We start from the raw sequence: 27,578 nt of genomic DNA, 5'->3' as shown, positions 1-27,578 counted from the left end.
CCAAGGAAGGTTCTCCTCGACTCAAGCACAGCAGAGGCCCAGTGGGAACAGCAGGAGCACAGGGTGGCGAAGACTCAGCCACTGCCTTACCCGTGGGAGCCCACCCACAGTCCCCCAGCCCCACGCTGTTCTCCGGGTACACTTGTCAGGACCCTTGCAAACCAACGGCTTGGGCCTGAGCTCCCTGAGAAGAGGTCTCGTATTCACCCACCTCCCAACTGCTTAGTCAACCAACAGGTATTCATTGAGCCTGTTCTCCCTGCCCAAAATCAGGTTGGGCATGATTGGTGAAGACATAACATGTAAGAAAGAGTTAGTGAAAAATACTCTATGAAGTATAATTGATTGCTAAACCCAACAATATTAACAGTAAGGACTACAGGGGTGCAGAGGAGGGAAGAGGTCAGTGTGGACTGGAGAAATCCTAGAGAGGAGGTAGCAACTCTGTGACTCAACCCTGAAGAATGGATAGGGGAAAGCACAGCGGGAACAACGGCAGGGAGGAAGGACGTATAAAGGGGAGACTGGTCCCTCACGGGGGACCTTCCTATTACAGAATGGTAGTGAAGTGGGGTGGAGCCATTGTGGAGGTCACAGTGACGGTTGAAGCCTTGAGAAACAACCAGAGGATTTCTGACATGATGGGGAGACAGTGGAGAGCCACTGCTGGGTTTGTAGCAGGACCTGGTCATGACTAAAGCAGAGATTAATCCTTAAAAGGACTGGCATAGAGATGCAGAAAATAGGAGATGGGACAGACACCAGCATCCCAGTTCCAGCAGGAAGCCCCACTCCAGCCTCAGGGAAGGAGGAAATGCCCCATTTTCCTCATCCAATTATTTAAAATTTCATTAATTTGTGATATTCTAAGTCTTCTTAATTTTTTTTTTAAAGGCCTGGGGAGGCAGATAATCTCAGATGGACAGCACAGTAAACAGCAGACCTCACTCAGTAACTGTGGACTGACAAGGGTGGTCACGGGAAAAGGATACTAAGCCGAGGGGGATGTTTTGAGGGAAGCAGGCCCTACAGGTGGGGCATGTGGACCAGGTGCAAACTGGGATCAGGTGAAGCACCACAGCAGGGCACACAGGCCCTCAGGCCCCGCCCAGCTTCCCAGCCACACTCCTGCTGCTCTGAGCCCAGCACCTGCACCCTGTGCTCCATCACCCACCACCATGAACCTCCATTCCTGAAAAGGCCACACTGTCTTGTGCCTCCGAACCTTTGCACATGCTGTATGTCTCTTTCTGCAGTGCCTCTCCTCCCGCTTCCCTAAATTCAAGTTCATCCTTTAAAAGCCAAAAGCCAACTCTTGCTGATTTGAGGATGACCCCAGGCAGAATTAGTCTAAGAGTCCCTTGGTGATGCTCCCCCTGAGGTGCCCGATCCCTCGCCCTGTCATAGGATAACCAGGAATCCCCTAGGCTTCTGGTAGCTCCAGTATCTTACTGGGCACTCAGACAGGGAGGGTTCTGACTGTCAGCGCAATGATGGTGCCCTGCAGGAACTTCAAAGGGCAGGCATCACCTTCTGAGGTTTGGAAATGCTGGCGGGACCTCCCAGGGGCATAGTCTGGGAAACAGCTTGTATTCGGCAGTAGGGAATGTGTCTTTTTTGGGAGTAGGATCCCAAAAAAGCACACAAGTGGTAAGGGGAGCAAGACTGGCTGAGGGGACTTCCCTGGTGGCGCAGTAGTTAAGAATCTGCCTGCCAATGCAGGGGACACGGGTTTGATCCCTGGTCCAGGAAGATCCCACATGCCATGAAGCAACTAAGCCCCTGCACCACAACTACTAAGCCTGCGCTCTAGAGCCCAAGAGTCACAACTACTGAAGCCTGCATGCCTAAAGCCCGTGCTCCACAACAAGAGAAGCCACCACAATGAGAAGCCTGCGCACCACAAGGAAGAGTAGCCCCCGCTCAGCACAGCTAGAGAAAGCCCACGCGCAGCAATGAAGACCCAACACAACCAAAAAAAAAAAGGTCTTTAAAGTCTGGCTGAGGGTGGGAGCAGACATCTGGGGGTGCCACTATCAAGGGAGGGAGCAGGCATCTGGGAGTGCCACAGTCAAGGGACAGAGGAGGATGCTAAGATGCGGTTGGAGGAGATGGGAAGAATCTTGGGGATGAGGTCAGAAAGGCCTAGTGAGGCAGTTTCAGAAGAAAGGGCCAAGTGCCAGATAACTAAGAGGAAACTGCAAAAGGAGGAAGGATTTCTTTCCCCTTGGTAAGCCACTTAGAAAACAGGCCTGACGAAGACAGTTACTGCTCTTTAGCCTGAGGGGCACTTGGGAATCTCGGGAGCTACCTGTGTTTCCCCATGGTTCTTTCTGGCCGCAAGGCATGTGGGATCTTAGTCCCTTGGCCAGGGATCAAACCCGAGCCCCCTGCAGTGGAAGCACAGAGTCTTAACCACTGGACTGCCGGGGAAGTCCTCCCCAATGCTCTTGTTACCTGTAGCTAGCCCTTCCCTAGTGCCCTGGCAGAGCCCAAGAGGGGCGAGTGTGGTCTCTGGGGATGGCCCCCACGTGGCAGTAGCAGCCTGAACTCAATCCCATTCCAGCCCCTTCCCTGTGCCCTGAGTAAGCTTGTGGCCAGCTCGTAACTCTGCAGCCCCAGCCCCTAGTCTGAAACAATGGGCTCCAGGGTTCTAGCGCTTGTACCGGAAGTCGTGGAAATCTTGAGTTGTATCATATGAACAAGGAACGTTACTAGCAGAAAACATATTCTGGGTGCAAGTCTCTACATCTCAAGTCACGCATCCCTAAAATATTGTAAATTAAATCAACTTTAAAGTTTTTCTGTTCACGCTCATTGATGACCTTTATCAGTTGGGGGAAGCAGATGCCAAAGGTTTCTTTTTTTCTAGAAAAGCTTTTAATGGTTGTTGCACTTTGGTGATAGGTACATGGGGGTTCATTATACTAGTCTCTCTATTTCTGTCTATGTCAGAACAGGTTCATAATTAAAAAAAAAGTCTTTTTAAATTTTAGTGGAAATTTTAAAATTGAGAAAATGTATCTATTATCTTACTTTTCCCTGTGAGTTGAGAAAAGACCTGCCTTTTTTATTGCAACTGAGAGCAGGCCTCCATACTGCTTCTTCAAGGGAGCACAGTTTGAGGATCACCAAATTTCTAGAAGCTTTTCAAGCGTAAAAGTCTTTCTATCTAGGGACTTCCCTGGTGGTCCAGTGGTTAACACTCTGCGCTCCCAGTGCAGGGGGCCCGGGTTCCATGCCTGGTCAGGGAACTAGAGCCCACGTGCCGCAACTAAAAGATCCCGCACACGCGCCAGCGAGGTCCCGATGCAGCCAAGTAAACAAATAAATGTTAAAGAAAAAAAAAGAAGTCTTTACATCTAGCCTCTGGCCCTAGGGCTAAGGGAGAGCGGAAATACAGGCCACTCACAACAAGGGGTTGAAAAGCAAAGCCCCTCCCACAGGCCACAGGGGAATAGCCCCAGGTCCTGAATGAATTTCCATCCCAAAGACCACGCTTAATGCTCAGAGTCAAGCCTCTCTTCTCCCAGACCTTGGACAGGCTGTCCCTTTTCCAGGCTCCTCCAGGAGAGAAATTTCTGCCTTCCTGGATCCCAAAGGAACTGGAAACAATCAAGTAGCCACCCCACCCTGTACTGAACTTTCTCTAGAGCAAGTTCTCACACAATGCAAACGGCATAACACCATCCTTTGCAGGCCTGGGGTAAAGACAAGTGAGAGTGAAGGTGAAAGGCCCCACGTGGTGGCAGTTCGCGTTTCCCTTCCCTTCCTGGTGCCGGTAGGTCAACGGGCTTCTCTCTACTAACCAGACATACAGGAGAGCAGCCCCACAATGGTGCTTCGTAAACTGGTTTCGCCCCTTGGTCTCCACGGCATCACCTCCCCTCGCTACTGAAGCCCTCCCTGGGCTGGCTTTCTCCCTCCCAACCCGCACAGAAGCCTCTCTAAAAGTCACCAGCTACCTCCAGATCGGCAGGTGCAAACAGCCTGTCTCAACTCAGCCTCCGCAGGGCTGGGCGGCCACTGCCTCTGGAAAACCTTCTCCTTTCTGAGACACGGCTCTTCCTCCCTCTTCTTCCTCCCAGGCCCCTTCTCAGTCCCCCTCTCCACGTGGCTCTAAGTGTCGGGTTTCTGTGCACAGAATCCAGAGACACTGTCTCTGCTTTCTCCTCCTGTTTCCTACATGAGCTCATCAGTGTTCGTGGACTTAAACGCCAGGTTCTGCTCCTGACGCCGTCTCATCTTTGATTTGCAGCCTGGACCTCCCTACGCTCCAGGCTCCAGGCACCTCAGCATCTCAGGCTAAACCCTTGATTCCCTCCCGTCCCAAACTCGTTCCTCCCCTAGTCTTCCCCACCTAAGGAAGTAGCACACCCATCACCCAGGCGTTCAGGCCAAACCCCTGGGAGTCGTGCTTCCATTCCCTCCCCTCCCCCACCCCGGCCATCCATCAGCAAGCCCTGCTGTTTCTATCTCTAAATCTCCGGATCTGTCCCTATCCGTCTCCATTGCTGCTCCTTTAATCCACATCAAATCACTCCCCTGCATAGAAACCTTCAATGGCTTCCCAGGACACAGCGTTAAACCAGCTTTCGGGGCAGCTTCCCCGGTGGCGGCGCAGTGGTTAAGAATCCACCTGCCAATGCAGGGGACATGGGTTCGAGTCCTGGTCCGGGAAGATCCCACATGCCGCGGAGCAACTAAGCCCATGCACCATAACTACTGAGCCTGCGCTCTAGAGCCCGCGAGCCACAACTACTGAGCCTGCGTGCTCCGCAACAAGAGAAGTCACCACAATGAGAAGGAGCCCGGGCACCGCAGCAAAGAGCAGCCCCCGCTCGCCGCAACTAGAGAAAGCCCGTGCAGCAACGCAGCCAAAAATAAATAAATAAATTTATAAAACAAACAAACAAACAAAAAAACAGCTTTCGGCCGGGACCTCAAGGCCCTGTATGACTGGACCCTGCTTACCGCCCAGCTTCATCGGACCCCACTTTCTCCCCTGCTCGGTTCACTCTGGGAGTATCGGTCTTTCACGTAGCCAAACAAGTCAGGGCCTCGCTTGTGCTATTTCCTCTGCCTAGAATGTTCTCCCCCACCCCACAACTCACAGAGCCAGCTCTTCTGTTACTTTAAGCCTGAACTTAAATGCCACCTCCTCCAAGAAGCCTGTCCTGACCACCCCACCTAAAGCAGGCCTCTGTTAACCTCTATTTCAACCCCTTGTTTACTTGTTTTCTGTCCATCTTCCCCATCAGAATGTCAGCTCCAAGAGGGCAGGAATTCTATACGCGCAAAGCCCAGGACACTGCCTGGTTACACGGTAAATGTCCAATAACATTTGTTGAAAGAACAAAGGACCCAGCCACTGCCTAGGGATCCAGCAGTGCCCTGTAAGTGCGAGAGGTTAACCTGAAGGGGAAACTGAGGCTCAGCCAGGGCCTGACAACAGCTGCAGACAGTGGCTGAAGCTAACTTCCGGTTTCCCAGTTCCGTGGGACAGGCTGGGGCCCAGGCCAGAAGGCACCTCACCTCCCTTTTCCAGCGTGCCAGCCACTCGTCCCGCTTGCGCTTGCTGATGTAGTAGGGGTCCCCCGCCTGGAAGGTGAGCCGCGGCATGGGCCGCTGGCGGAGGCTGGACTCCCAGCCCAGGCCACCCCGCAGCCGGCCCCGGGAGCCCTAGGACAGAGATGACAGAGACAGACCGGCATTAAGGTGAGCACGGACAGCCCCGCTGCAGGGTTTTTTCCTCCTGGAGGGGAAACCAAGGAGGCACTCACCTCGAGCAGAACACAGAGCTCTGACTCCTGGCCAGAGATGCCAGCCCTGCGAGTGCGGGCCAAGCCCCTGTCTGGGCTGGAGAAGTGAGGGATGTGGGGCAGGACATAAACTGGGAGGGGAGGTGCTTGGTCTTGAAGGGGGACCAGCTGGCTGCCTCGCTGGGGGCCTTCCAACCTCCACACCCACTTCCTCTGCTCCTCACAGAGGGACATGTAAAGAAGGGGCCAGGGGCCACCTTGGGCCCCTCACACACACTCGCCACAGTCGGTCAGAACGGTGGCTCTCTTCTCCTAGAATCAGGATCCACAGAGCCCCTGGGGGTTGAGGAAAACACTTGCCTCCATTTTCATGGATTCGATGTTGGTCTCCTTCTGTTCTTTGCCTGTGGAGAGGGAAGAACAAAGGGACTGTCGGCAGAGTTACAGGAGTGGCTCGGAGGCCTCACCTTGTGCCTGGGGTCCCTGCCACGGGGATAGGGCTTCTCCAACCGTTTAGTCATTCCTGTGTCAAACCTGATGGCCTACTGTGTGCCAGGCGTCATGCTGGCCCCAGGACTCAGAGCACAGCCAGGGCAGAAAAAGGACTGGGGCAGGGCTGGAGGCCCAAATCCGCAGGAACAACAGAAAAGCCAGCACTGTGGCTTCTGGCCCATTGAGTGCCTCAGGCACACAGAAGGGATCCGGAAATAGCCCCCTTGCCTGCTCCCAGTTGCGACACAGCTCCCTGCCCAGAGGAGGGGCCAGACTGCACAGCTCTCCCTGGCCCTGGAAGGGAGCACTGGCTTGTATGTGTGGGGTGCAGCAAAGATGCTCTGGGGGGGGGGGGGGGGCACAGGGAGACAGCAGCAAGACTCTGCTGAAACAACTTCGTCTCTCTGAGACTCAGTTTCCTCATCTGGAAAATAAAGATGCCGGAAATGGTTTCTAAGGTGCTCCTGAAGTTCTCAATATTGCGTTTCTGCCATGAATATCTGTTTCGGTCCCCCATTCTCCGCCCATTCTTAGGTCCCTGAGTTCAGCCTTTATTCTAGAAGCCTGGGATTCCAACTGTCTCCATGTGACCTCTGTAAGCTTTCCAGGCCTTTTCTTCACTGAATCAAGGTACATAACCCTTCTAATGCTTCCGGAAGGCAGCGTTTCCCTGCTCCTCTTCCCTGCAGTTCCTCAATGGGCCCTGATTCCAGTTCCTGGAAGGGAAGGCTCCCCTGGAGGCTGAAGCCCCAGCAGTACTGTCGTTAAGGGTCCGGGGCGGGGGGCACAGAATGTCCCTGCGCTCCTACCCTGGTACCTACCCACTCTCCTACCCCACCCAGCTCAGGGTCGTCACCTCTCAAATGCCCTTCCCGGGCCATCACATCCCGGAGTCTGCGGTCCTGGCCTGGCTGTAGGCTGGGTTAATTATGCCTCTGAGCTTCCTGCTGGAGGATGGGGCTGGGCTGGGGGGTGAGGAGAGTGGGAGGTGAGCCTCCTCTCACCTGGGCCCCAGAACTCCTTTGTCTGGAGCCAAGAGTACTGAGCTCGGGCCCAAAGCAGGAAGGTCACTGAGGCTGGCTCATGGTCGCTTGGGGGGGCGGGGAGGGGGGTGTGAAGGGGAGACAAAGAGCCCAAAACGGAAAAAACAGCCCCTCCTGCATCTCCTGGCTCTGAGGCGGAAACCAGCTACAGCACTGAAGGTCTCTGAATCCTCGGTCCCCGAAGAGGATGTTTCTTTCCCCCTCTCTCACTGGGGAAGACCCGGGGCTCTGCTCTGGGCTTTGGCGACCTGGAGCCTGGGGACGGGGAGGGCAGGGCCAGCACCTGCGGGCGAGTGGGAGGTGTGGACTCCGCGGTGCCAGCTGCCCCCAGGGGCGGGAGGAAGTGGGGGTCACGTGTACTCGCCAAGGCTGTGTACACAGCAGGCCTTTACGTCTCACCGGACTTTCTCTGTCTCCTCCTCGAGCTTCCTTTAGGCCCTCTTGTCTCACCACAGCCAGCTCCCCAACTTTTTCTCGGGCATCCTGGAGCCGGGCTTCCCCTCTTGCCCGCTCCGGGCCTCCCTCCTTCCCGGGGGTCGCCCCTCCTCTCAGATCCTCCGCGTTCTGCCCTAGTGAGGCTTTGGGCTGCCAGAAGGGGGCGCCCACCCTTGGATCAGGAGGCAGCCTGCTGCCCCCGGGACCTTCCTTCGGGGACCCTCCGTGGCATGTGGTTTACGGGGAATCATCTATTCATTAGAATGAAAGAAAGTCGGGGCTGAAGGAATTGTAGAGATGATGGGGTACTTGTCCAGCCCTTCGAAGGGGAAACTGAGGCCCCAGGAGCAGAGACGTACTGCCAGAGCTGAGATCAGATTTCAGAGCTCCTGACTCCCAAGCCGGCTAGCTTATTTCACACAGCACCACCCTGATGCCCCCCCTTCCTCATTCCCCAGCCCCCATGCTCCCCGAAACAGAATTTTTCCTCATGCGGTTTCCAACTGGCTTCTTTCTGGAATTTTCTCCCTGACATACTCTGCGCATGCCCACTTGAGTGATCTCTCTCTCTCTCTCTCTCTCTCTCTCTCTCTCTCTCTCTCACACACACACACACACACACACACACACACACACTTTCCAGCCCGTCCCAGCAAAACAACCAACTGGGCGGCCTTAGAATGCAGCACTTGTCCTGAGTCAAGGGGGGTCAGCAGCTCTCTCGACACTCCCTCTGCAGTCCATCTGCTCCTGGCCCAGATCCAGGGTCACAGGCTGGGCCAGGTGGCTGTGTGCCTTCCAGGGTGGCCCTGGCAGGCTTGGACATGACCCTGGGGCATCTCATGTCCTGGGGGCAGGAGAGGCCAGGGTGCTTCTAACACTTACCTGTTGGTCTGAGGCTACACTCTGCCAGGGGCCACCCCCAAATTCCCTTTAAAGTGAAGCCAAATCTCAGTGACAGGGCTGAGGCCAGGCTGGCCTCAGAGGGCAGCCACTAGCCCAATGCTGCGTGTTCTGTCTAAGCAGAGAGGAGCTTTGTACTGACCCTACTCTGGTGCTGGTCCTTTACTGGTCGTATAATCTCGGGTAAGTTACTTAACCTGTCTGAACCCTCAGTCTCCCCACCTGAAAAATGGGGGGTAAAAAAGTCTTCCTCAGATGCTAGCAAGGATTAAATAAGAGAATCACATAAACAGCAAAGTTTAATATGCATTGAAATCATGAGGATCTCTTTCAAATGTAGATTCTGATTCAGTGGGTCTAGGGTGGGGCCTGAGATCCTACATTTCTAACATCCCAGGTCATGCCAGGAGACGCTGCTGTCCATGGACCACTTTGAGTAGTAAGGACATAGAACACTCAACACATAGTTAATATTCAGAAAAAATAAAATAAATAAGATAAAATAAAATAAAAAAGAAAGCCACATTACCATCGTTACTACTATCATCATGACGGCCTCAGTGCTAAGAGTGCAGGAGCAGTTCCAGGGCCACCACCTGCCTGTCCAGGTGGCTCTCGTCCTTTATTACTCATCATCTCCTCTGCTCTTCCTTTCTCCTGGTTGTACTATCAAGATCTGGGGCTCCTGGGAGGGTGCCCAGGCCAAGACTGCCTTAAAGCCCTCCATTTTTCCTGTGTAGGAACTAATGAAAGTGCTTCCAGGACAGACGGATGGGGCCCCTGAAAAGAGACCTGGAATGAGGGGAACCGAAAGGAGACCATGGCCAATTCACTTCCACCCTGGGGCCTCAGTCTCCTTCCTCCTTGGAACCAAGTAGCTGCCTATGTGTTCTGTGTGGCTGACTGCTGGACCAGCGGCCGAGCCTTCAGTAGGCCAATGCCCACCCCTCTAGGTAACAGCTCACCAGTCTCAGCAACCAGGCGATTCACAGTGACCTTTAGGGACCCCAGCTCTGATCCCTGCCAGCATCCCCACTACCTGAATAGCTGGGGCCACACAGGACTGCTCCAGGGCCAAATTTTGAAGATCAAGGACACGTGGGATGTTTTTGCCCAGTGCACTTTGCACCAAGATTCTGAGAAGGATCCGCTCAATATGTGAAAGTCCCAAACCCAGGAGTAACCCTTGAACCATCTCTCCCCTTCCCCCTTGTGTCCCTGGCACGCATCCACAGCTCCCCAGACCCACCCTCCTCCCCTGGGCGCCTGCAGCAGCCTCCTAATCACTCGTCCTGCTTCCCAGCCCCTCTGTTCCATTCCAGGATCCAGATGGCAAAGGGATCTTTTCAAAATGCAAAGCGGATCACGTCAACCCCTGAGAGGGCAGCCTTGAAGCCGCGCTGGTCCTGTCTGCTGTCGCACACCCCTCTCCCTTCCTCCCCCCATTCCAGACTTGTAGGTTTCTGTCAGGTCCCTGGATACCATGCTCCCTCCCACTTGTTCTCACCCCCTCCCGGCCCTTCCCCTTCCCTGGTGAACCCCAGCTCATCCTTCAGCTTAGGTGTAACAGCCCAGGCTGGCTGGCGTTCCTCTGTTACAGCTCCTCAGAAAACCATGTTTATTTTCCCTTAGAGAACTTATCTCCGTGTATAATCACACACTGGTAAGTGTGCATTTCTCATTAACATCTATCTCTCCAGTGGACTGGGAGGTCCTCCAGGACAAGAACCAGGTTTTTGCTCGCGATGGTTTCCCCAGATCCCGGCACACACCAAATGGGTGTTTAATAAACCCCTGTTCACTGACCGAAGGAGTTGCTCCTGAGAACGAACAGAGCCGGGGAAATCCCAAACCGAAAGCAAACTCTCACGGGTTAAGAGCAGCCTTGGAGTGCTGGTTCCATCCCACCAGGCAGCAAGGGCTGCCCTGGCCCTGGGTGGCGGCTGGGTGCAAGCCATGGTGGGGTCCCAGGAGCTGCCTACTTGGTGGGCAGGGCCGATGGGTTCCCCGGTTCTGCTCTTGCACATCTGGCCGTTGTAAGGGGAGGATGGCGTTTTCTCCCTCTCCTCCAGTTTCACTCCACTCTGGCCCCTTGGCCACTCCCACCACGAGTCAGGACACACCCCCGGAGGTGCAGAGTTCAGGACCATCCCCCACTCCAAGCCCCACTCCAGAACAGCGGGGGATCTGGGAAGGGCACACCGACTCGGAAGCTAGAGACCAAGATGGAACGAATTCTGCATCTGCCACTGACAGGATTGGAGTCCCTGACCAAGTCACTTCATCTCGTTAAGGCTCAATTTTTTTCCACCTTAAGATGAGGATAGTAATCCCTCTTGAAGAAGATTGTTTGGAAGAGTAAATAAAACAACAAATGCAGAGTGAGTACCTCAGAAAGCGCTTTGCACATGGTGGGAGCGTCATAAATATTAGTTGAATAATAGACGAATGAAAGATATTTTAAAATAAATTTGGGAATCTCTTTTCCGGAGATGCTCTCTACCTTGCACGAATATTAGGTTTGAATGCATGCAAAATTAAGTTATGCCAATTAATCGATTGATTCATTCCATCATGTACACTTAGGAAGGAAGGCTTTTTGAAATTAAAATGCACATATGCAAAACAACCTGGCAGGGCCCTGGGAGGATCAAATGTGATAATGTATGAGAAAGTGCTTCGTAAACTGTGAAGCCCTGTACAAATGCTAGTTGTCCTCATTACTAACATGTTTACAGCTCTGTTGGCCCCGAAATCGCTGGCTTAACCTTAAAGAGAAAAGTGGGCAACTTTCCAGGACTCCAGGGCTAGGCCACAAAGTCCTCAGAGGAAGAGGCCTGGGCTGGGCAGCGCACACCCAACTCCCCCCTGCTCGTCCCCTCCCCCAATCTGTCACCACCAAACTTCAGTCCAGTCCACTCAACTATGGTGGGCTCAGGACATCTGCACCGGGAAAAGCTAGCTGGGCTTTTAATATCCACAAGGACATCTGCTGCCCTCGAGCGCCCAGGCCAGGGGCTACCAACGTGTGGACCCCAAAGAGCCGCAGGTCTCGCGGAAGAGTAAGCAGGCCAGGCAAAGGCTGAGGGAAAGCGAGGCACACGACCAGCCTATGGGGAGACAGCCATCACCCCAGTCCGGCAACCAATGGCATTCTGTAAACTCACTCTTGCCAGATCTAGCTGTTTTTTTCCATGAGAAGCCAAAACTCCAGATTTTTATGTGAAATTTCTTGATTCTTAAATATTGGCAACTCATTTTTTTTTAATGTTTAAAATACTACATGGGCCAAATCAAAAATGTGTGCAGGCTGTATGCAGCCTGCAGGGCACAGCTTTGGCAAGCAGACCTTCCGCTACCGTGCCCAGCCCAGGCCTCCTGGGACCCACTAAGCCCCGAGGTTCTAACCCTCAGGGGGATCCCAGCCAGCCCAGCAGAGGCTGCCCTGCTTTTGCCCAGGACTTACCCTCTTCTGCAGGGGCTCCCCGGCCATCCTTGGGGGTGCAGCAGCCATTCTCCACGGCTCTGGAGGCTTCGGGCGGGGTCTCAGCTGCACCCTCTCCCTCTGCTGGGGCCCCGCCCTTCTGCCCCCCAGCGGGGCTCCCCTCCTCTGGCTGGGGCTCACTCCGCTTCTCCAAGTCCCCGTTGGGTAACAGCTCTGAGGGGCCTGAGTCTTGGGCCATGGACGGGGACTTGGAGGTCACGGCGGGGTCCTTCGGCGTGTCACTGCTTTCCACCTGGAAAGATAAACGTGAGGGGAGAATTAGACCAGTGGTTTTAGCCCCTTTTGCATCACTGACCCATCTGAGATTCCGGTGAAAATTATACACCCGCTGTCCAGAAAACTGTGTGCACATAAATGTTTATGGAGTCAAATACACTCACAGTTGTTCTCTCAGATTCAAGGGGTTCACAGGCCTGACCCCCCGAAGTCAAGAGGTCTGTGGACTCCAGTTAAGAAAACGGGAGAAGAAACCGAGCAGGTTTAACAGCCTGGTCCCACTGCCAGCTGCGCCCCAGCCAGGCCATCCCCACTCACTGAGGTGACAGAGGGTGCCCAAGTCTTCTCTGTGGCCTCTACCGAAAACAGATGCTCCTCACACTATCCCTACTTCAAACCAGGACCCCTCCTCAGAAGATTCTAGTAACCCCGGGCTGATCTGACTTCTGTGCCAGAGCCCCCTGGCTGTCCTCTTGGTCTCTCGAGCTGCTGCCTGGCCAGGTGGAGTGTGAGGGTGAAAGAGGGCCTCCTCTGGGCCCCAAAGCCTAGCACAGGTCCCACCCTCAGCGTTGGCCCACAGCCTTCCCTGGGCGCTCAGACCCCAGGAGAGCCAAGGCCCCAGCCAGCAACCGCAGTCTCTGCAGCAACCCTCCCTGGCACGCGGCGCCACGTCCCCCCCAAGAGGAAGTGTCTTGCTTTGTTCCCAAGAGTCTCAGAACTGAGCTTGCTACAAGAATCACACTGAGCGCTGTCGTAACCGTCCTTCAGAAGTGTCACTGCATGGTGGGCAAAAGCTCCTCACCCCGTTACCCCTCAGAGCCGCTCGGCCTCCCTGGGGAGGCTCTCAGAGAATTTTGTGATCAGCTTGAGGCCACACACTTTGTGAGGACAGAGCGTGGCCAGCACTTGGTCCTTGGCCCTCTGGGGGCAGGTAGGCCAGGACATAGCAGAAGGAACGAAGGTGTCCTCTTGGGGCAGGAGAGACAAGAGTCCCCTATACTTGGCGCTCTGCCACATCCGCGGGCACCAGGCCGCCCCCAGCAGCCCTGCCCATCGGCTCCCCTGCAGATCAGCCGCCTGGAGAAGGGCGGGAGCGGCACCAGCTCAGCAAACACCTCAGGAAGGCGCCGCTCAAGAGGGCGCCTCAGCTTCCCCACCTGTAAGGTGAGATGACTAGGCTAGACCAATGGAGGGTTTCCTTCTTTTCAGGTTTTTTTTCTGTTTATAAAAGTCAGACACACATATTATAAAAACACAAACCACACAAAAGTGAGTAGTATTAAAAGGTTAGAGCTCCTATTTCACTTCTGTGCCTCCAGAATCACTCCCCACAGGCGAGCCGTTATTAACAGTTTGGGGCTTCCCTGGTGGCGCAGTGGTTGAGAATCCGCCTGCCAATGCAGGGGACACGGGTTCGAGCCCTGGTCCGGGAGGATCCCACATGCCGCGGAGCAACTAAGCCCGTGTGCCACAACTACCGAGCCTGCGCTCTGGAGCCTGCGTGCCGCAACTACTGAGCCTGCGTGCCGCAACTACTGAAGCCCGCGCGCTCTAGAGCCTGTGCTCGGCAACAAGAGGAGCCACTGCACTGAGAAGCCCGCGCACCGCAACGAAGAGTAGCCCCCGCTCGCCGCAACTTGAGAAAGCCTGCGCGCAGCAACGAAGACCCAGTGCAGCCAAAAACTAAATAAATAAATTTAAGAAAAGATTTTTTTAAATTGCTTGTTAACAGTTTGGCAAGTAGCTTTTCTCGACTTTTCTCCTCTGCATCTACAATCATGTGTAAGTTACATGTTTATACACATGCATTTATACACACATCCAGATCCAGGTTTTTTTTCCCCTAAGAAGGGATCATACGACTTATCGTTCTGCAACTTGCTTTTTCACTTAGCAAGCACCGCGGGCATCTCTCCATACCAGTGCGTGTGGATCGGGCTCATTCTGTCTCAGCTGCTCAGCATTCTATCGAACGGATGCTCCTTAATTTATTCAAACCATCTCCTAATGGTGGGCCTTTGGGCTGGTTTGCTTTCTCCTGCAGTGAACCCCTTGCACTTAACCGCTCTGCGCACCTGTGGATTTCTGTAGGCCAGAGTCCCAGAAGTGGACTGGCCGGGGGGAGAGGGCCTGCCCATCCACGTGTGAGTAGATCCTGCCAAATTCCCTCCAGAGAGTTGTATCCCTGAAGCACCCCCCAAAGCCTGAGAGAGCACTGGTTTCCCCAGGCCCTCCCTGCAAGGCCCGGCAGCCTCCAAGGCTGCTTCTGCTCCGAGGATCTACGATCTCAACTCTGAGCCCACTGCTGTATGGTGAGGAAACCCCCGAGGTGGCGAATAGGGACGTGGGCCTTGTTAAAAAATAACAAAAATAAAAACCAGCATCCTCCCTGGACGAGTCCCTACATGGAGCAGCTGAGGGCGAGCAGAGGGAACGCGCGGCCTTGCCGGGCTGCTCTCCTGGCCGTGTGGAGGGCTGTGTGGGACAGCTGGGGGCAGGCCTGCTTCCAGGAAGAAAACCTCCCGCAGAAAGCTACAAACGTGTGCGCGCCTCAGCAGCAGGGGTGGGGGGCCGCAGCAAGAGGAAGACGAGGCCTGTGGCCTCTGGCGGAAGGGAGAAGTCCTCCACTAGGGTTGGGCACTTGGGGCCGAAGCCGGCAGAGCCGGGAGGCCAAAGGCAGGATGGCCAGGGGAGCAGCCAGGCCCTGTCTCTCTCTTCAGCTGCCATCCCCAGGTGTCAGGACCCACACACCCTGTTCAGGACTCAGAAGGTCTTTCCCACCTCCCTGCTCAAGCTAGCAGGCTCCCTGGCCTAGAATTCCCCTCCCTGGATAAATCCTCTCATTGCTCGAGGCTCCTGTGTGTGTGAGAGTCGGGTGGCCCAGGCAACCCAGAGAGCCAGGCACGCCTGGGCCCCCACTGCTACCCTCAGGCCCGGCTGTGCCAGCGCCACAGAGCCCCAGACGCGGCGCTCCCAGGGAGGTGGGTAGGGGATCCCGCTGGCCAACGCAGGCTGAGAAGTTTGGGCCAGCGCCAATCTCTTACCATGGCCGTGGTCCTCCTTTCCTCTAGCCACTTGCTTCCCCAGACACCTCAAGTCGAGGCAGGCTCCCAGCTCCACAAACGGCTCAGACAACTCCGCTGTCACTCACTTCCTGCCCGGGGACCACACGGCCTCTTCTCACCCTGGGACTCACTTCCTGTTGACTGCCAGCTCCATAGCATAGAGACCCAGGAGTACCTGCTCCGAGACTCAACCCAGCCCCAGGGTCCCAACCCACCCGGATCGGGCACCCCTCCCAGGCCTGCCCTGGAGGACCCGTCTGCAGCATGAGACACGCCATCCTTCCCGAGGTGGGCGGATGAGCGGTAGGGGAGCACCCTGCACAGCTCCAGCCCCGGGGGTAGCTCAGCGGGCTGAAATCCACCCCAATCTCACGAGTCCTCTCCCTCCTTTCCTCCCGACCAGCCCATCGCCCATTGCCCACCCTCTCTGGTCGTGGATGACCCTGAGTTGACCAAAGCTCTGGGCTTAGGGGTGCTGCCGACTCTTGCCACGGTCAACCCTTGATCCATCTTACCCATCAAGAACCCCACACACACACGGCCAGTAGTGGCCCCTCACTGGCCCTCTCTCTGGAGTTCAGGGTAACTGGGCAGGTCAAATCCACCCAGAAGAAACCACTGAGAGGAAGGAAGGAGGTCCACAGGCAAATGGACTGACGCAACTCTAAATCTCCAGGGAGGAGCCGGGTGCTCCCTAAAAGGGCATCTCAGGTGAGAAGAGCAGACCTGGAAGCCACTAGGAGTGGCCACCCCAGCCAGGCCTGTGCCCTCCTTTCCCCCCACCCCCCACTAGCTTGTCGCCTCCTAGAGGCAGGGACTCGCTTTATTACGTTAGACTGGGCGCGGAGCAGGGCACCTGGCAGGTGTTCAGTAGTCATGATTGATACCTTAATGCCAAAGACCAGGTTACGAGCGAGAGCATCCAGTTCACACGTCTAGAGGGAGTTTCAACTTTGTTCATGTCAAGCGTAACTGTTAAAAATCCTGTTTCTGTTTGCTTTTATTCTTTACAGTTGCCTTGAAAGGAGACACGGCACACCCTGAGACACTCATTGTTCCCATGGCGGGGAGGGGTAGCAGCAGAAGCCCCTGGTCCCTGTAGAAGGCACCGCCAGCAGCTAGAGGTAACAATTTGCACTCCCCTTCTTCTCACCTATGGGGTACGGGAAGAGGGCGGGAGTGGAGGCAGAATGGGAATGGCAGCCACGGGCCCCCTCACTTCTCCTCCCTGGGGTGGTGGACACAACGGATCACGCAGAGTCTGTTCCCACCGTGCGCCTAACCCCGCCCAGGGCCCACCTCCCGGGGCCCCTCAGAGTTTGCCGATCTTTGCCTTCCTTCCAGGCAAGACCCCTCCACCCCAGGGAAATGCCTCCTGCTTCTCTGTTGCCCACCCGCTCCTCGGGCCCCTCCTGCGAGCAGCTCATCCCAAGCAGTGAAGGCAGTGGTTCCCCGCAGAGGACATCTGGCAACGTGTCTGAGACGCTTTGGGTCACCTCACTGTGGGTTGGGGGGACAGACAGTGGCTTCTGGTGGGGAGGGGACAGCCCTCACCACAAAAATTACGCAGCCCCGAACGTGGATGGTGCTGTTGTTGAAAAGCCCTGGGCTGAGGACGGGGGCGCGGACCAGGGACTTTTTCTAGGGACCATTTTTTTAAAACAAAAAAAAATTTTGGTAAAATATATGCAACATAAAACCCACCATTTTAGCCATTCTCAAGTGTACAATTCAATGAAATTAAGTACATTCACACTGTTGTACAACCATTAACACTGTCCATCTTGAAAACTTTTTCATCATCCCAAACTGAAACTCTTGTACCCATTAAACAAAATTCCCCATCCCCCCACCCCCCAAGTCCCTGGCAACCACTATTCTACTTTCTGTCTTCTAAGGAACATTTTAAAATCTGTCTGTCTGTCTCTCACACACACCACCCCGGGTGGTATTTGTGCCAGGCCCTGGTCTTTGGAACCCTCAGCCTTGCCCCCAACACCCCCAAAGCCCCTGTGGAGCCTGGCCCTTAAGTTCACCCCAGCATTCACTCACATCCCCTAGCCCACCGCATACCACATTTGTTTACAAAGCACTTTCACACCCTATCTCATTAGAGCACTCCTCACATGTTACCTAATTATTTGTTTACTGTGTGTCTCCCTCCTAGACTGTGAGCTTTGCCTTATTTAACTTTTTATTTCTCTTCCTTCCAACCACTCCACTGACAGCTCCCCAGTGCTAAGCAGAGGACTCGGCATAACTATGCTTATACAATCGATCGACTTAATTATCCCAATTATCCTGATGGGTTGGTGTTACTCTCACTTTTCCAAGGAAAACGTCTCCAAGGTCTGCCTCAGGTCACACGCCTTCTAAGTGGTAAAGCTTCCAAAATGACCCAGGTACAGGAGAGGCATTTGAAAGCTAGCCACCCCCTCTGGGTTGAGTCTCAGGAAAAGCCCAACCTCAAATCCCAAGGGATCCAAGGAGGGAAAAGGAGGCTTTGATGTGCCTGAGCAGGGCCAGGGAAAGGCTGCAGCTGTTTCCCAGGCAGCAGCCACCACAGGGAAAGGCCAGAGGCAAAGCCAGAAGTGAACCTGTCCAGGCCAAAGCCAGTCCCCCAGCTGCCCACCCTGCCCCCTTCCCCTCCCCCTTTGCTGGAAGTCTGGACCAGACCCCAGAACTCCAACCCTCCCTCAGGAAGGGAGGCCTTGTCTCCCAAGGTGGGGCAGAATGCCGGGGCTCCAAATAGGAAAGGGATTTTGAGGCCTGTTTGACAGGTATGATACCTGCACACGAAAGCTAAGAGGCGAGGGAAATGATACAAGGGAGACAGGTCCCTGGGTCAGCTCTCCAGCACAGCCCCGGGCGCAGGCTTACCTGGGCCCAGGTGTGGAGGGGGGAGACCTGGGACCCTGTGTCTACCACTGGAAGGCCCTGGAGGTCGGAGCCACGTTCTGGCCTGGTTCTGGGCACCTGACTCACCCTCTCCTCCTGTGCCAGGAGCTGCTGCTGAAAGGGGCCTTTGCCCCCAGACCCCAGGGGAGCTCCGGCAGGGGGAGGCCCAGAGGCTGGCAGATGTGGGATGGCCTCACCTCGCCCTCCCCAGCCTTCCTGCCCTCCCTCCTACCCCCTCATCGCCATTGTGCCTTTAAGGCACTTGGAACACTCAGCTCTATGCCAGCCGGGGACCCTGGCGTCTGGCCAGCTATGGCCTCTTGATTAAAGACACACAGAGACGCAATCACATGCACAGACACACAAGGGGTTCACCATGGCCCAGAGAAACCCGCTCACCAGCCGCAGAGACGTGCTCAGATGCCCCAGAGTGATGTCAACAAAAACACACCAACAATCCCCCTCCACTCGCACCCTCCGTTCACTCCAGTCCCTCGCAGACCCTTCAGCTCGCCGCCAACGCCCTGGATTTTCCCAAGTTGACTCTCGTTTCAGGAAACAGCCAAACCGTCCATGTAAATGGGGCAGCCCTGTCCCCTAAGCATTGGCACTGGGCCCGGGCTCCCCAGTCTCCTCTGCCCCAGGCCTTCCTGCAGCCCCTTCCCCTGGCAGCCCTCTGCTCTGATCGGCCAGAAGTGGCCTTGAGGCAGGGAGAGCCAGAGAGTTCCCCCACGCCCACTCCCAAGAGAGGCCCACATGCCTCCCTGCTCAGCCTTCCTGGGGTGAATGGAGTCGGACCCCAAGACTTTGGAACCAGGACCTTGACCCTTCCAATTTCCTTTTCTCTAGTGGAGTGGCCAAAAGGGCCACCAGTGGGGTCAAGGGACAGAAGGACCAGAGGCAAAAGAGGGCCAACTCTGGCAAGTCTGACCCCAGCTTGGGTATGACTTCTAGGTGCCACCATTTCTGTCACCACTGAGGCTGGGAGCTTCCTTCCCACCCTCCTCCCCAGAGATCTCTCCAGCGTGTGTGTGTGTGTGTGTGTGTGTGTGTGTGTGTGTGTGTGTGTGTGTGTGTGTGTGTGTGTGTGTGTTTAAGAAAGAGAGAGAGAGAGAGAGAGAAGAGGGACTCAGGACTGAGGAGAGAACTTCAGGGTGTGGCGAAGTCTTAGAGGTCACTCAGTCGGGGCCCCTGCTAGCTGTGACAAATGGATGCAAGAACTAGCATGCCTGGTGAGTGGCGGCCCATCTGGGGTTCTACTTCCAGCAGGGACACCTGTCCACCTGGAAGAGGGCCTGACTGTGCTCTTTGAAGTCAACCTCAAAGGATTTCAGGGTGAGCTGGAGCCTCCCTTGAAAAAGCCATTATGTAGAGAAGATCCAGGTCGTATTTAAGTAAACCTCTTTCGCAGTTTTCTTCTGTTCTCAACCTCTACGTCCAGGCCTAGGGTGACAGGCTGGGTGAGAAGGGAACTCAGCATGGAAAATGGTGCTTTCCTGTCTATGCTTCACGAACCTTTCTAAAGTTTCTGATGTGTGTCTCCCCACCCCCGCCCACCCCCGCTGGGGCAATGCTCATCCTGCCCCACCCTACGGCGTGACTTCATAGCTTTAATCACAGCCCCTCTCAGCTTCATCTCTCCAGATTGGAGAGCCGTAAGCTCTCTTGTCTGTCCTCACTTGGCTGCCCTGCCTTCCCCTTCATCGATGTAGCTGCCCTTTCCTGGAGCTTTTCCATCTCTGTATATCTTTCTTGAGGTGGCAGGACTGAAAAGCACAAAATTCTCTAGGTGAGGATGATGAAAGAAGGCCGACGTCAATAACTGCCCAGATGTGTGTGCGGAAGGTCCCTGCAGCAGCGGGAGTGGGGCAGGTGCAGCTCGGGCTCCGGAGACGCCCACGGGGTCCTAGGAAGCCCACGGGGCTCGGGACCGGAGGGAATGAACCCCTCTTGCTGGAGAGGGCCTGGAACATGTGGCTCTGGGGAAGGGACCGGGGAGGGCTGAAAATAAACAGGGGTTTTTGGAAAAACAAAATGGAGAGTCTGGGATTTCACTCAGATGCTCCCCCGATAAGACCAGATAAGTAGATCAGCCTCTGGAAAGGGCCCCTGCCAAACCTGCTCCCTTCCAGAAGGCTCCATCTCTGACAATACCACTGCCACTGGCCCTGGGGGCTGGCAGCACCTTCCTCCCTCTCCCTGGTCCGCAGCCCAGCACTGCAGGCCCTGCCAGTTCTCTCCCATCACGGCCGCCCCCCAACAGGCTCTGGGGGCAATTTTTGGCCCCAATGTGCCCCATCCTATCTCTCTGCATTCTCTTGTGCTCAACCCATCATGCTCACGGATGCCAGAGTGAGCTTCCCAAAACATGACGCCCATCACTTCACACCTCCCACCGTCTCAAAAATCCTCCAGATAAACACAGCACATTTTTGAGAGGATAAAATATAAACCCTCGGGCTGCCTGCAAACTACCTCTCCACCCAAGATCAAAGGTGTTCGTAAACGAAACCCTCGTCCACTCAGCCAAGCCAGTCCGCGCACGGTCCGGCCTCCCCCAAGCACGCCCGTCCCCGCGCACACTCGTCCCTGCATACGCTGCTCAGGAAGGTCCTAGGTGGGGAAACCTCCCACTTTCCCCGGCCACACGTCACCTCCCTTCGAAGGCCCAAGTCCAGCCCCTCCCGCCAATGTCTTCGGCACTTCAGGTCCAGACCACGGGCCAGGCTCTTGGGGTACTGGATGGCTCTGTGAGCGCTGGTTTGACATGATCAGCTGGGGGAATGAGCAGAGGAGTCTGCACGGCACAGTTACAAGGAAAGTCTCTAACCTCGCGAGATGTCTGACAGCCCTGTTTTCCCCACACCTTCGAAAGCATGACGACACAGGGCAACGGGCAGCAGCGGGCCCACGCAGGCTCACAGGCAGGGATGCCCCGTGAGGGGCCGGGGCCCAGGAATGGGAGATACCCTTTCAGGAAGTTTCGTGCATAAAAACAAGGGGCACCAAGTCACCGAGTCAAGGTTCCAGGGGTTAGTGAAGGAGCCCTTCTAACCCGGACACAAAGAGGGGATTTGATTTCTGTCTTAAGAATCAAACGGTCATATTAGGTGGGAAAATGAGCCGATACTGCAAAGGCCCAATAACTGAGGGAAACGATACTCGGCTGGCTTAAGCTGCAGTGGAACGGTCCCCCGGCTTCACACAGCTTACAGCACAAGTCTTTCGCTTTGAAGTGGAGCCGTTTGGCCCTCAGGAACTCACTCACGCAGGCGTTATGATGGAGGCCCAGCCTCCAGCGAGGAGCGAGGAGTGAGCTACGCGGCAGCGGGTCTGGCTGAGCTCGGTGCCTGCTCCCAGCCCCCTCTCCCCCTCCTCCCCTCCCCCTCCCCCCCTTTCTGGGTTATTCTTAGCAAGAGGTGACCTCAGAGTGCTCCCACTGAGCAAAAATAACCCTGGAGGAAGTTGATGAATATAAATTTTCAATGAATAAGTGCATATACCTAGTAAACAGGGCGGGGAGCCCTGAAGGGCCGGCCCCCACCCCAGGGTCTGGCGGGCAAGGGCAGATACTGTCCCTCCTGGAGCCCCAGCGGTAACCAGCACATAGGACAAAGGCGCTCGCAGGGCAGGCTGGGTCTGTGAGCAGGCAGGAACCAGCTTCGGACACCCTCACTTGTTACTCGGCAACGTCCTCGGAGCCGGTGAACAGGAAGATGCCTCTTCCTCCCAGCCGACGCTCACACCCACACACAGGCCCACACTCTCTGGCCAGCAGAGACCAGCCCTGCAGGCTGCCGTCCCGTCCTCTGGTCGCGGGTACTGGCCAGCCAGCAGGCCCTGCACCCAGGTGCCAGCTCCCTTTCTAGGCTCCGCCCAGCCCTGAGGCCGGCTTCCTGTTTCCTGTTGCTGCTCCGGCTGCGAGCATCCTGGCTCTGAGGCCAGTGCCACAGACCAACACTGCCGCCCGGTTGAAATGGGCCCACTGCTCACTCCTCAGACCGCCGCAGCCTTCCCCACTTACCCGCAGACTCCCTGGTATTTGGGTCAATTGCCCTGCTCAGTTCTGTTTTCTCTGGATGCTTTTTGGACCAGGTCTACACGCTTTTTCAAACAGCCCTGCATTCATATGTTATCTTAAAGCGAATGTGGGATACCCAGTCTTCCAGATGGTGTGGCCGTAGTGGCAAGGGGGAATGAGCACCGTGGGCTCTGCAGTCGGGAGGTGTGGAGTCCAAGTCCAGATCGTCCTCTCTGAACCTCAGTCTCTTCATCTGAATGTGGGGATGGTAATGCCAGCGGCCTCCACCTACCCGACACAGGTTTGTCGCTGGCATCAGATGAGGTCACGGTGCAGAAAGCCCTCGCTGGCAACCGACTGCTGCACCACTCTGAGCCTTTCTTCGTGGTCGCTGACCTCAGTGAGTGGGTAGACAGTGCAATGGGGGTGCCTCTAAATGGCAGATCTGGTGGAAGAGGCAAGGCCTCTCCACCAGCTTTTCTGTGTGAAAAGCCAGGCTTTGGTTTAGGTTTTTTAAGTTCCCAATCCACCAGGAAATGGTACTTTTGTAAAACACGAAATCATGACTGTGGATGTGGCGACAGTATCAAATTGATATGAAGGTTTCTAAAGGCTGATTCCCAAGTTCTGTACAGACAGATAGCAAAACAGTTCGCAGACTGGTGCTTCGCAGTCAGGTGTGTGGACCAAAGCCCGGGATTGGTGGGCTGATATCGTCTTACTTCTTAGTGTTCATTTTAATTTCACGGTCAGTTCAAAAGGGAGAGCCAGCGTGGGTCACGATGGCTGCACTGGGCTTCATTTGCAAGACAGGCCTTGGTGGGCTGTGATACCGGGCAGGTAGAGAGAAGGGAGGGCTGCGATACCGGGCAGGTAGAGAGAAGGGAGGGCTGCAGAACAGCTTACGAGGCAGCGGGACGAGCGTGCTTGGGGTGATCAGGGAGCAGCGAAGAGGCGGGGTTTCCTTGGCAAAAGAGGTGGCCGCTGAGCAGCAGTGCAGAGGCAGGAGGGGTCACATGGTGGAGGCAAATGGAGGGCTCCAGGTCTCGTCCCATGAGAAGAAAGCGCCTAGAGATTCTTGAAAGCGACGTGCCCCGGGCCGTGTTTAGTTAATTACGTGGGGCCTCCCCTCTGGCACACTAGGTTGAAATAAGTCTTATTTATTTGGCAGGTGCTCGGTACGTGTAATGTGCTTGTCACCGAAAAAGAGAGGGCCGGGGGTTCTAGAGAGATGCTGGGGGCAGGTGGGGCCTGATCTGGGTGAGGGCGCAGCCAGGAGGCTGACACAGGAGCAGGGGAAAGTGGAAGGCACTCAGGGACAGGCAGGCCTCGGGGGAAATTCTGGAGACGATTTCACAGCCTCAGGCCGGGGGATGGTGAGGACACCACTGGATGCACCTCGTCCCTCCCCGTCCAGCAGTGCATATGCAACATTTGCACAAATGTTTGCACTCCCAGCACTGCTCCCTCTGTTCCACCTGCCAGGATTTGAGCCAAGCCCACCCGCCCACCCCGTTTCCAGGCTTAGCTCGATGACACACACTCAGCTGCTTTAAAGCTCCCTGGTCAATCTGTTCCCAGGGCCACAGCTGCGCCAGGTCCCCAGAAGCCCTCCCTGCTGTGCTCCTCGGCTGGGGAGGGGCGGAGGCCTGGGCCAGCACCTGCTCCACAAGTGAACCAGGTGGCCCGAGGCCCAGGAGACCGTGGGCTGGCCCTGAGCTGCAGCACGAACTTCCCCCACGTGGGCTCCCTTGGGGTCCACGGGCCTGCTGCCGGGGAAGACCTGCTGGCTGTTCTCTGTTCCCCTCTACATGCAAGGCGTCCCTTTCACGACAGCTGCCTCAGCCCCATGCCTCCCCACGCACTCTCTCCCTTCCCAGGGCCTCACTTAGGACTGGACCACATCCACACTGACCTGCATGGGATGCGCACCGCTGCCCACTGGAGCTGCTGAGAGGCCGACGCCAGGCTCCCACCCGAAAGGCCTTGCAGACCCCTGGCCCACTGGCCCCTCCGGGGGTGGGGATGCCGGTTTATGACGCTGCTGGCCCTGTGCATTTGGAGCCCACTTTGCTGTTTGCACAGCACCCCTGGAGGTGGACAGGGCAGGTATTACCGGTAGCCGTATTTTACCAATGAGGAAGCAAAAGTTCAGAGAGGTTCAGTAACTTGCTAAGGTCACACAGCTGGGAAGCAGTAAATCCAGGGCTGCTGCTTCTGTCTCGGGTAAGGGCAGGACCGACCTTTGCTGACCACTGGCTCTTTGGTGTTTTAACCCATTTAATTCTCACAGGGGTCTAGGAGGAATGCATTTTTATCATCTCTATTTTTCAGAACGGGAACCCAAGCTTCAGGCAGTGACTTGTTCAATGTCACACAGGTGGTCTGTGGTGGAGCTGGGATTTAAACCCAGTTCTGCTGGATTTTAAAGACAGTGCTTTTCCCTCCATGCTGGGCACTGTTCCAGGCCAGGGGTGTATGACCCACTGGGCCGTGCCCCTCTTCCCTCTCATTGTCCACCTCTGGACGCACTTCCACACTTACCCCTGATTTCCCTGCACCCTCTGATCCTGGGGCCCCACCCCAGCTCTCAGTGACGTGCCCTCCCTTTGGTTCCAGGGACTCACAAGTGTGAGTCCAAGGGCTGCCAGGTCCCATTTGCTACAGGTGGTGGCTCCCATCCCCAGCACCCGAGCCAGGGAAAGGCGGGGTTTGCTCTGCAGATCTCGAGCGCACGTGCAGCTCAGATTCGGAATGACAGGTGGGCTCTGACTCAGCCTGCACCGTGCCCCTCCACCTTCTCCCGCCAGGTGCCCTGTGAGGGCGGGGAGGAGAGTGGAGGGACCCCCGGGGAATCTAGGAGTGCGGCCTGGAGTCCGCTGCAAGCTGAAAATTCCTTTGAAGTCCCGTTTTATCTTTCAACTGCATGTGAATTTTTCATTCCAGGCCATAAAATATCCATGTCTGCTTTAATATTGAAGTGTTTAAAATTACTTACCAGTTAAATGACTTAGCTTCTTCCCCCCTCCCCTCCAAATCTCCAAGCAGAAGTGGCAGTGGTGCACTTCAGTGCCCTGCAGATTCCCAGAGCTCCCAACTCCAAGAACCCCCCTCACCTCCAGCTGGTGCCGCCCGCCCTCCCTCCCTCCGCCGCCCCTTTCACTGCAGCCGCGTTCACCCTGCTCTCTGCCCCAAGGAGGAAAATCCTGCCCCGCTGAGAACATTTCCTTGAAGGGCTGAGTTACAAATGCGGGGCTCCTGGCTTCTCTTTACCTTCTTGCTCCAAGTTCCCCGTTCTCAGCTGGAAGGGACGAAAAGAAAGGAACCAGCTGTGGCTGCAGCTGGCAGATAACTATTGTTCTGCCTCTGAGTTTAAGGCATAAGGAAGGCACGTTCCTGCCGCCCACGGGCCTTGCCCTCCGGAGCACGCCTCATCTTGGGCAACCCCAGAGTCCCCCCCACCCCGATTCAGAGGCAATGGCACCCGGAAGCCCGGGGTCTACACTTCCACTGGACTTACACAGCGCCCAGCCCTCCTCCTCTCTTAACAGCCTGCATCTCTTCCCTACTCACTTTGATCGGACTTCCAGACCTCAGTTCCCTTCCTCCAAGTTCTCCAGGTGGGGCTGAGGCCCAAGGTGGGTGTCTGGATGGGGAGGGAGGGGCCCATGCAGGCAGGCTAGGGAAAAACAAGTCCCACTCTCTTGCTGCCCTTCCAGAAAGAAGCTGAGAGTCAGGGGCCTGATTCAAGTCCCACAAGACCCACAGCGCAAGTCCCCTGGCCTCTAGGGGCCTCCAGTTCGATGCAGAAAATAGGGAAGTTTGGGGGTGGTTTTGGGGATCCCGTGAATGGGGAATGGAATTGGGCTCTACAGCTGGAGGGGTACACTCCATGCCCCAGTCTTGGCGTGCCCAGATCCCTGCGGGACACATCACTGGCATTTACAGTGTGCATGTGCGCGTGCGTGCGTATGTACGCGTGCATGTTAGCGTTGTGTGCATGTGCGCGCATGCGCGTGCGTGCTGTTAGCGTGTGTGCGTATGCGTGTGTGCGCCTGCGCGCGCACCTGGGCTGGGGGGACGCCACCTCACTCACCGGAGGGTGCTTGCGCTTCCTCCCGGGCCGCCCCACCTTCCGGGCAGTTGTGCTGGGCTCCTGCCGCTCCTCCTTGCCACGAGCCTCCTCCTGCTCCTCTCCCTCCTGTGGGCACAGACACAGCCTGTAAAGCCAGGGCTGGACCCCAGAGCCCTCCCCAGTGTCCCACCCGCAGGGCAGCCACACTTCCAGGGTTGTGCCACGCTGGTCCCCCTGGCAGGGATGGTCTTCACCCGCTTTCTGACTGGCAGAGCTGGGCCACCCCTGAGGGCCGAGTCAACTTTACCCTCAGGGGACTTCAGAGCCGCCCCGCTGCCCCAGCAGAACGCAGCTCTCCCTTGGGTGGACACGTTCTCTGAACCACAGAATCATAACACATGCTCTGACAAAGAATTTGTTTCTGGATATGAGTTTATTTATATGAAAAAAATCTAAAACAAGTACAAAAATGATTAATGCCGTATTTAATGAATCACCTTTATTGAAGAGAATAAAATCACAGGAAGAGAAGCATGACATGTAGCGATGTCTACTGGAAGTACACGCAACCCTTGGAAGGAGGCGTACCACAGACCATGGAGGGCATTACAGCCCCTGTACATACACCTGCCCTGAAGCAGCTGCCACATCGCGTAGGCACTGCATGTGCCTGTTACCCCGCGGGAGCATCTCAGGGACCGTGTCTTGGTTCATCGTGATGCCCGTCCTTCGCTGAATTTTGGACCAGAGTTTGGTTTTGTTACCACCCTTCACCTGGCACATGCCAGGGCCGAGCCCTGCAATGCTTGTCTCGTGGGGCAGACACATAAACCTAGAAAGTCCTCCTGCCTCACTGCTCCAGCCTGGCCACAAACCACCCACAAGCTGCTTCTGACTCAGCCGGCTCCAGCATGACTAATCATGAGCAAAAACTGTGCTGGGGAAGGAGAGAGAAAGGGACCCTGACCCAGCAGAGGCCCCTCAGGCTGCCTGCCATTCGTGCCCTGCATGACGTCAGCAGCCACAGACATCTTCACAGTCCTCCCAGGGGAGGGCGCCAGCCCAGAGCCATGCTGGTGCCACAGAAAAGGGGAGGTGCATGGGTTCCCAGGGGATTGAATCGAGGTGGCCCTCAATGTCCCACTCAACTTTCATTTTTTGTG

The 27,578-nt window shown here is 55.8% G+C and overlaps 1 protein-coding gene and 1 long non-coding RNA gene across 12 annotated transcripts in view; one reads left to right on the top strand and one right to left on the bottom strand.

Annotated features, from left to right (window-relative positions):
- Window positions 1-27,578, bottom strand: part of DNMT3A (DNA methyltransferase 3 alpha) — a 106,564-nt gene that overhangs the window by 39,244 nt on the left and 39,742 nt on the right. For 8 of the 11 annotated variants that reach the window (XR_003434138.1, XR_003434139.1, XR_003434140.1 and 5 more), the window contains exons 3-6: window positions 26,437-26,541; window positions 12,102-12,372; window positions 6,123-6,166; window positions 5,536-5,682 (exon numbers count right to left, since the gene is read on the bottom strand). Coding sequence is in view for 6 of the 11 variants with exons in the window: in XM_027113674.1 (XP_026969475.1) it covers window positions 5,536-5,682; window positions 6,123-6,166; window positions 12,102-12,372; window positions 26,437-26,541 (567 nt within the window). In the remaining 5 variants the exon portion in view is untranslated. Of the gene's footprint in view, window positions 1-5,535; window positions 5,683-6,122; window positions 6,167-12,101; window positions 12,373-21,822; window positions 23,723-24,255; window positions 24,402-26,436; window positions 26,542-27,578 lie in introns of those variants that run through there. The other 3 variants (XM_027113676.1, XM_027113677.1, XM_027113675.1) reach the window with 3 other exon arrangements.
- On the top strand, window positions 17,321-21,525 carry LOC113623970 (uncharacterized). The gene is made up of 3 exons (XR_003434148.1): window positions 17,321-18,894; window positions 19,586-19,654; window positions 20,109-21,525. It is a non-coding gene; the product is annotated as an uncharacterized LOC113623970 (long non-coding RNA).

Source organism: Aethalodelphis obliquidens, unplaced genomic scaffold (genome assembly GCF_003676395.1).
Source record: "Aethalodelphis obliquidens isolate GAN/ISIS:26980383/991018 unplaced genomic scaffold, ASM367639v1 scaffold12, whole genome shotgun sequence".
NCBI classification, from domain to species: domain Eukaryota; kingdom Metazoa; phylum Chordata; class Mammalia; order Artiodactyla; family Delphinidae; genus Aethalodelphis; species Aethalodelphis obliquidens.
This window is presented reverse-complemented; position numbering and strand designations above follow the sequence as displayed.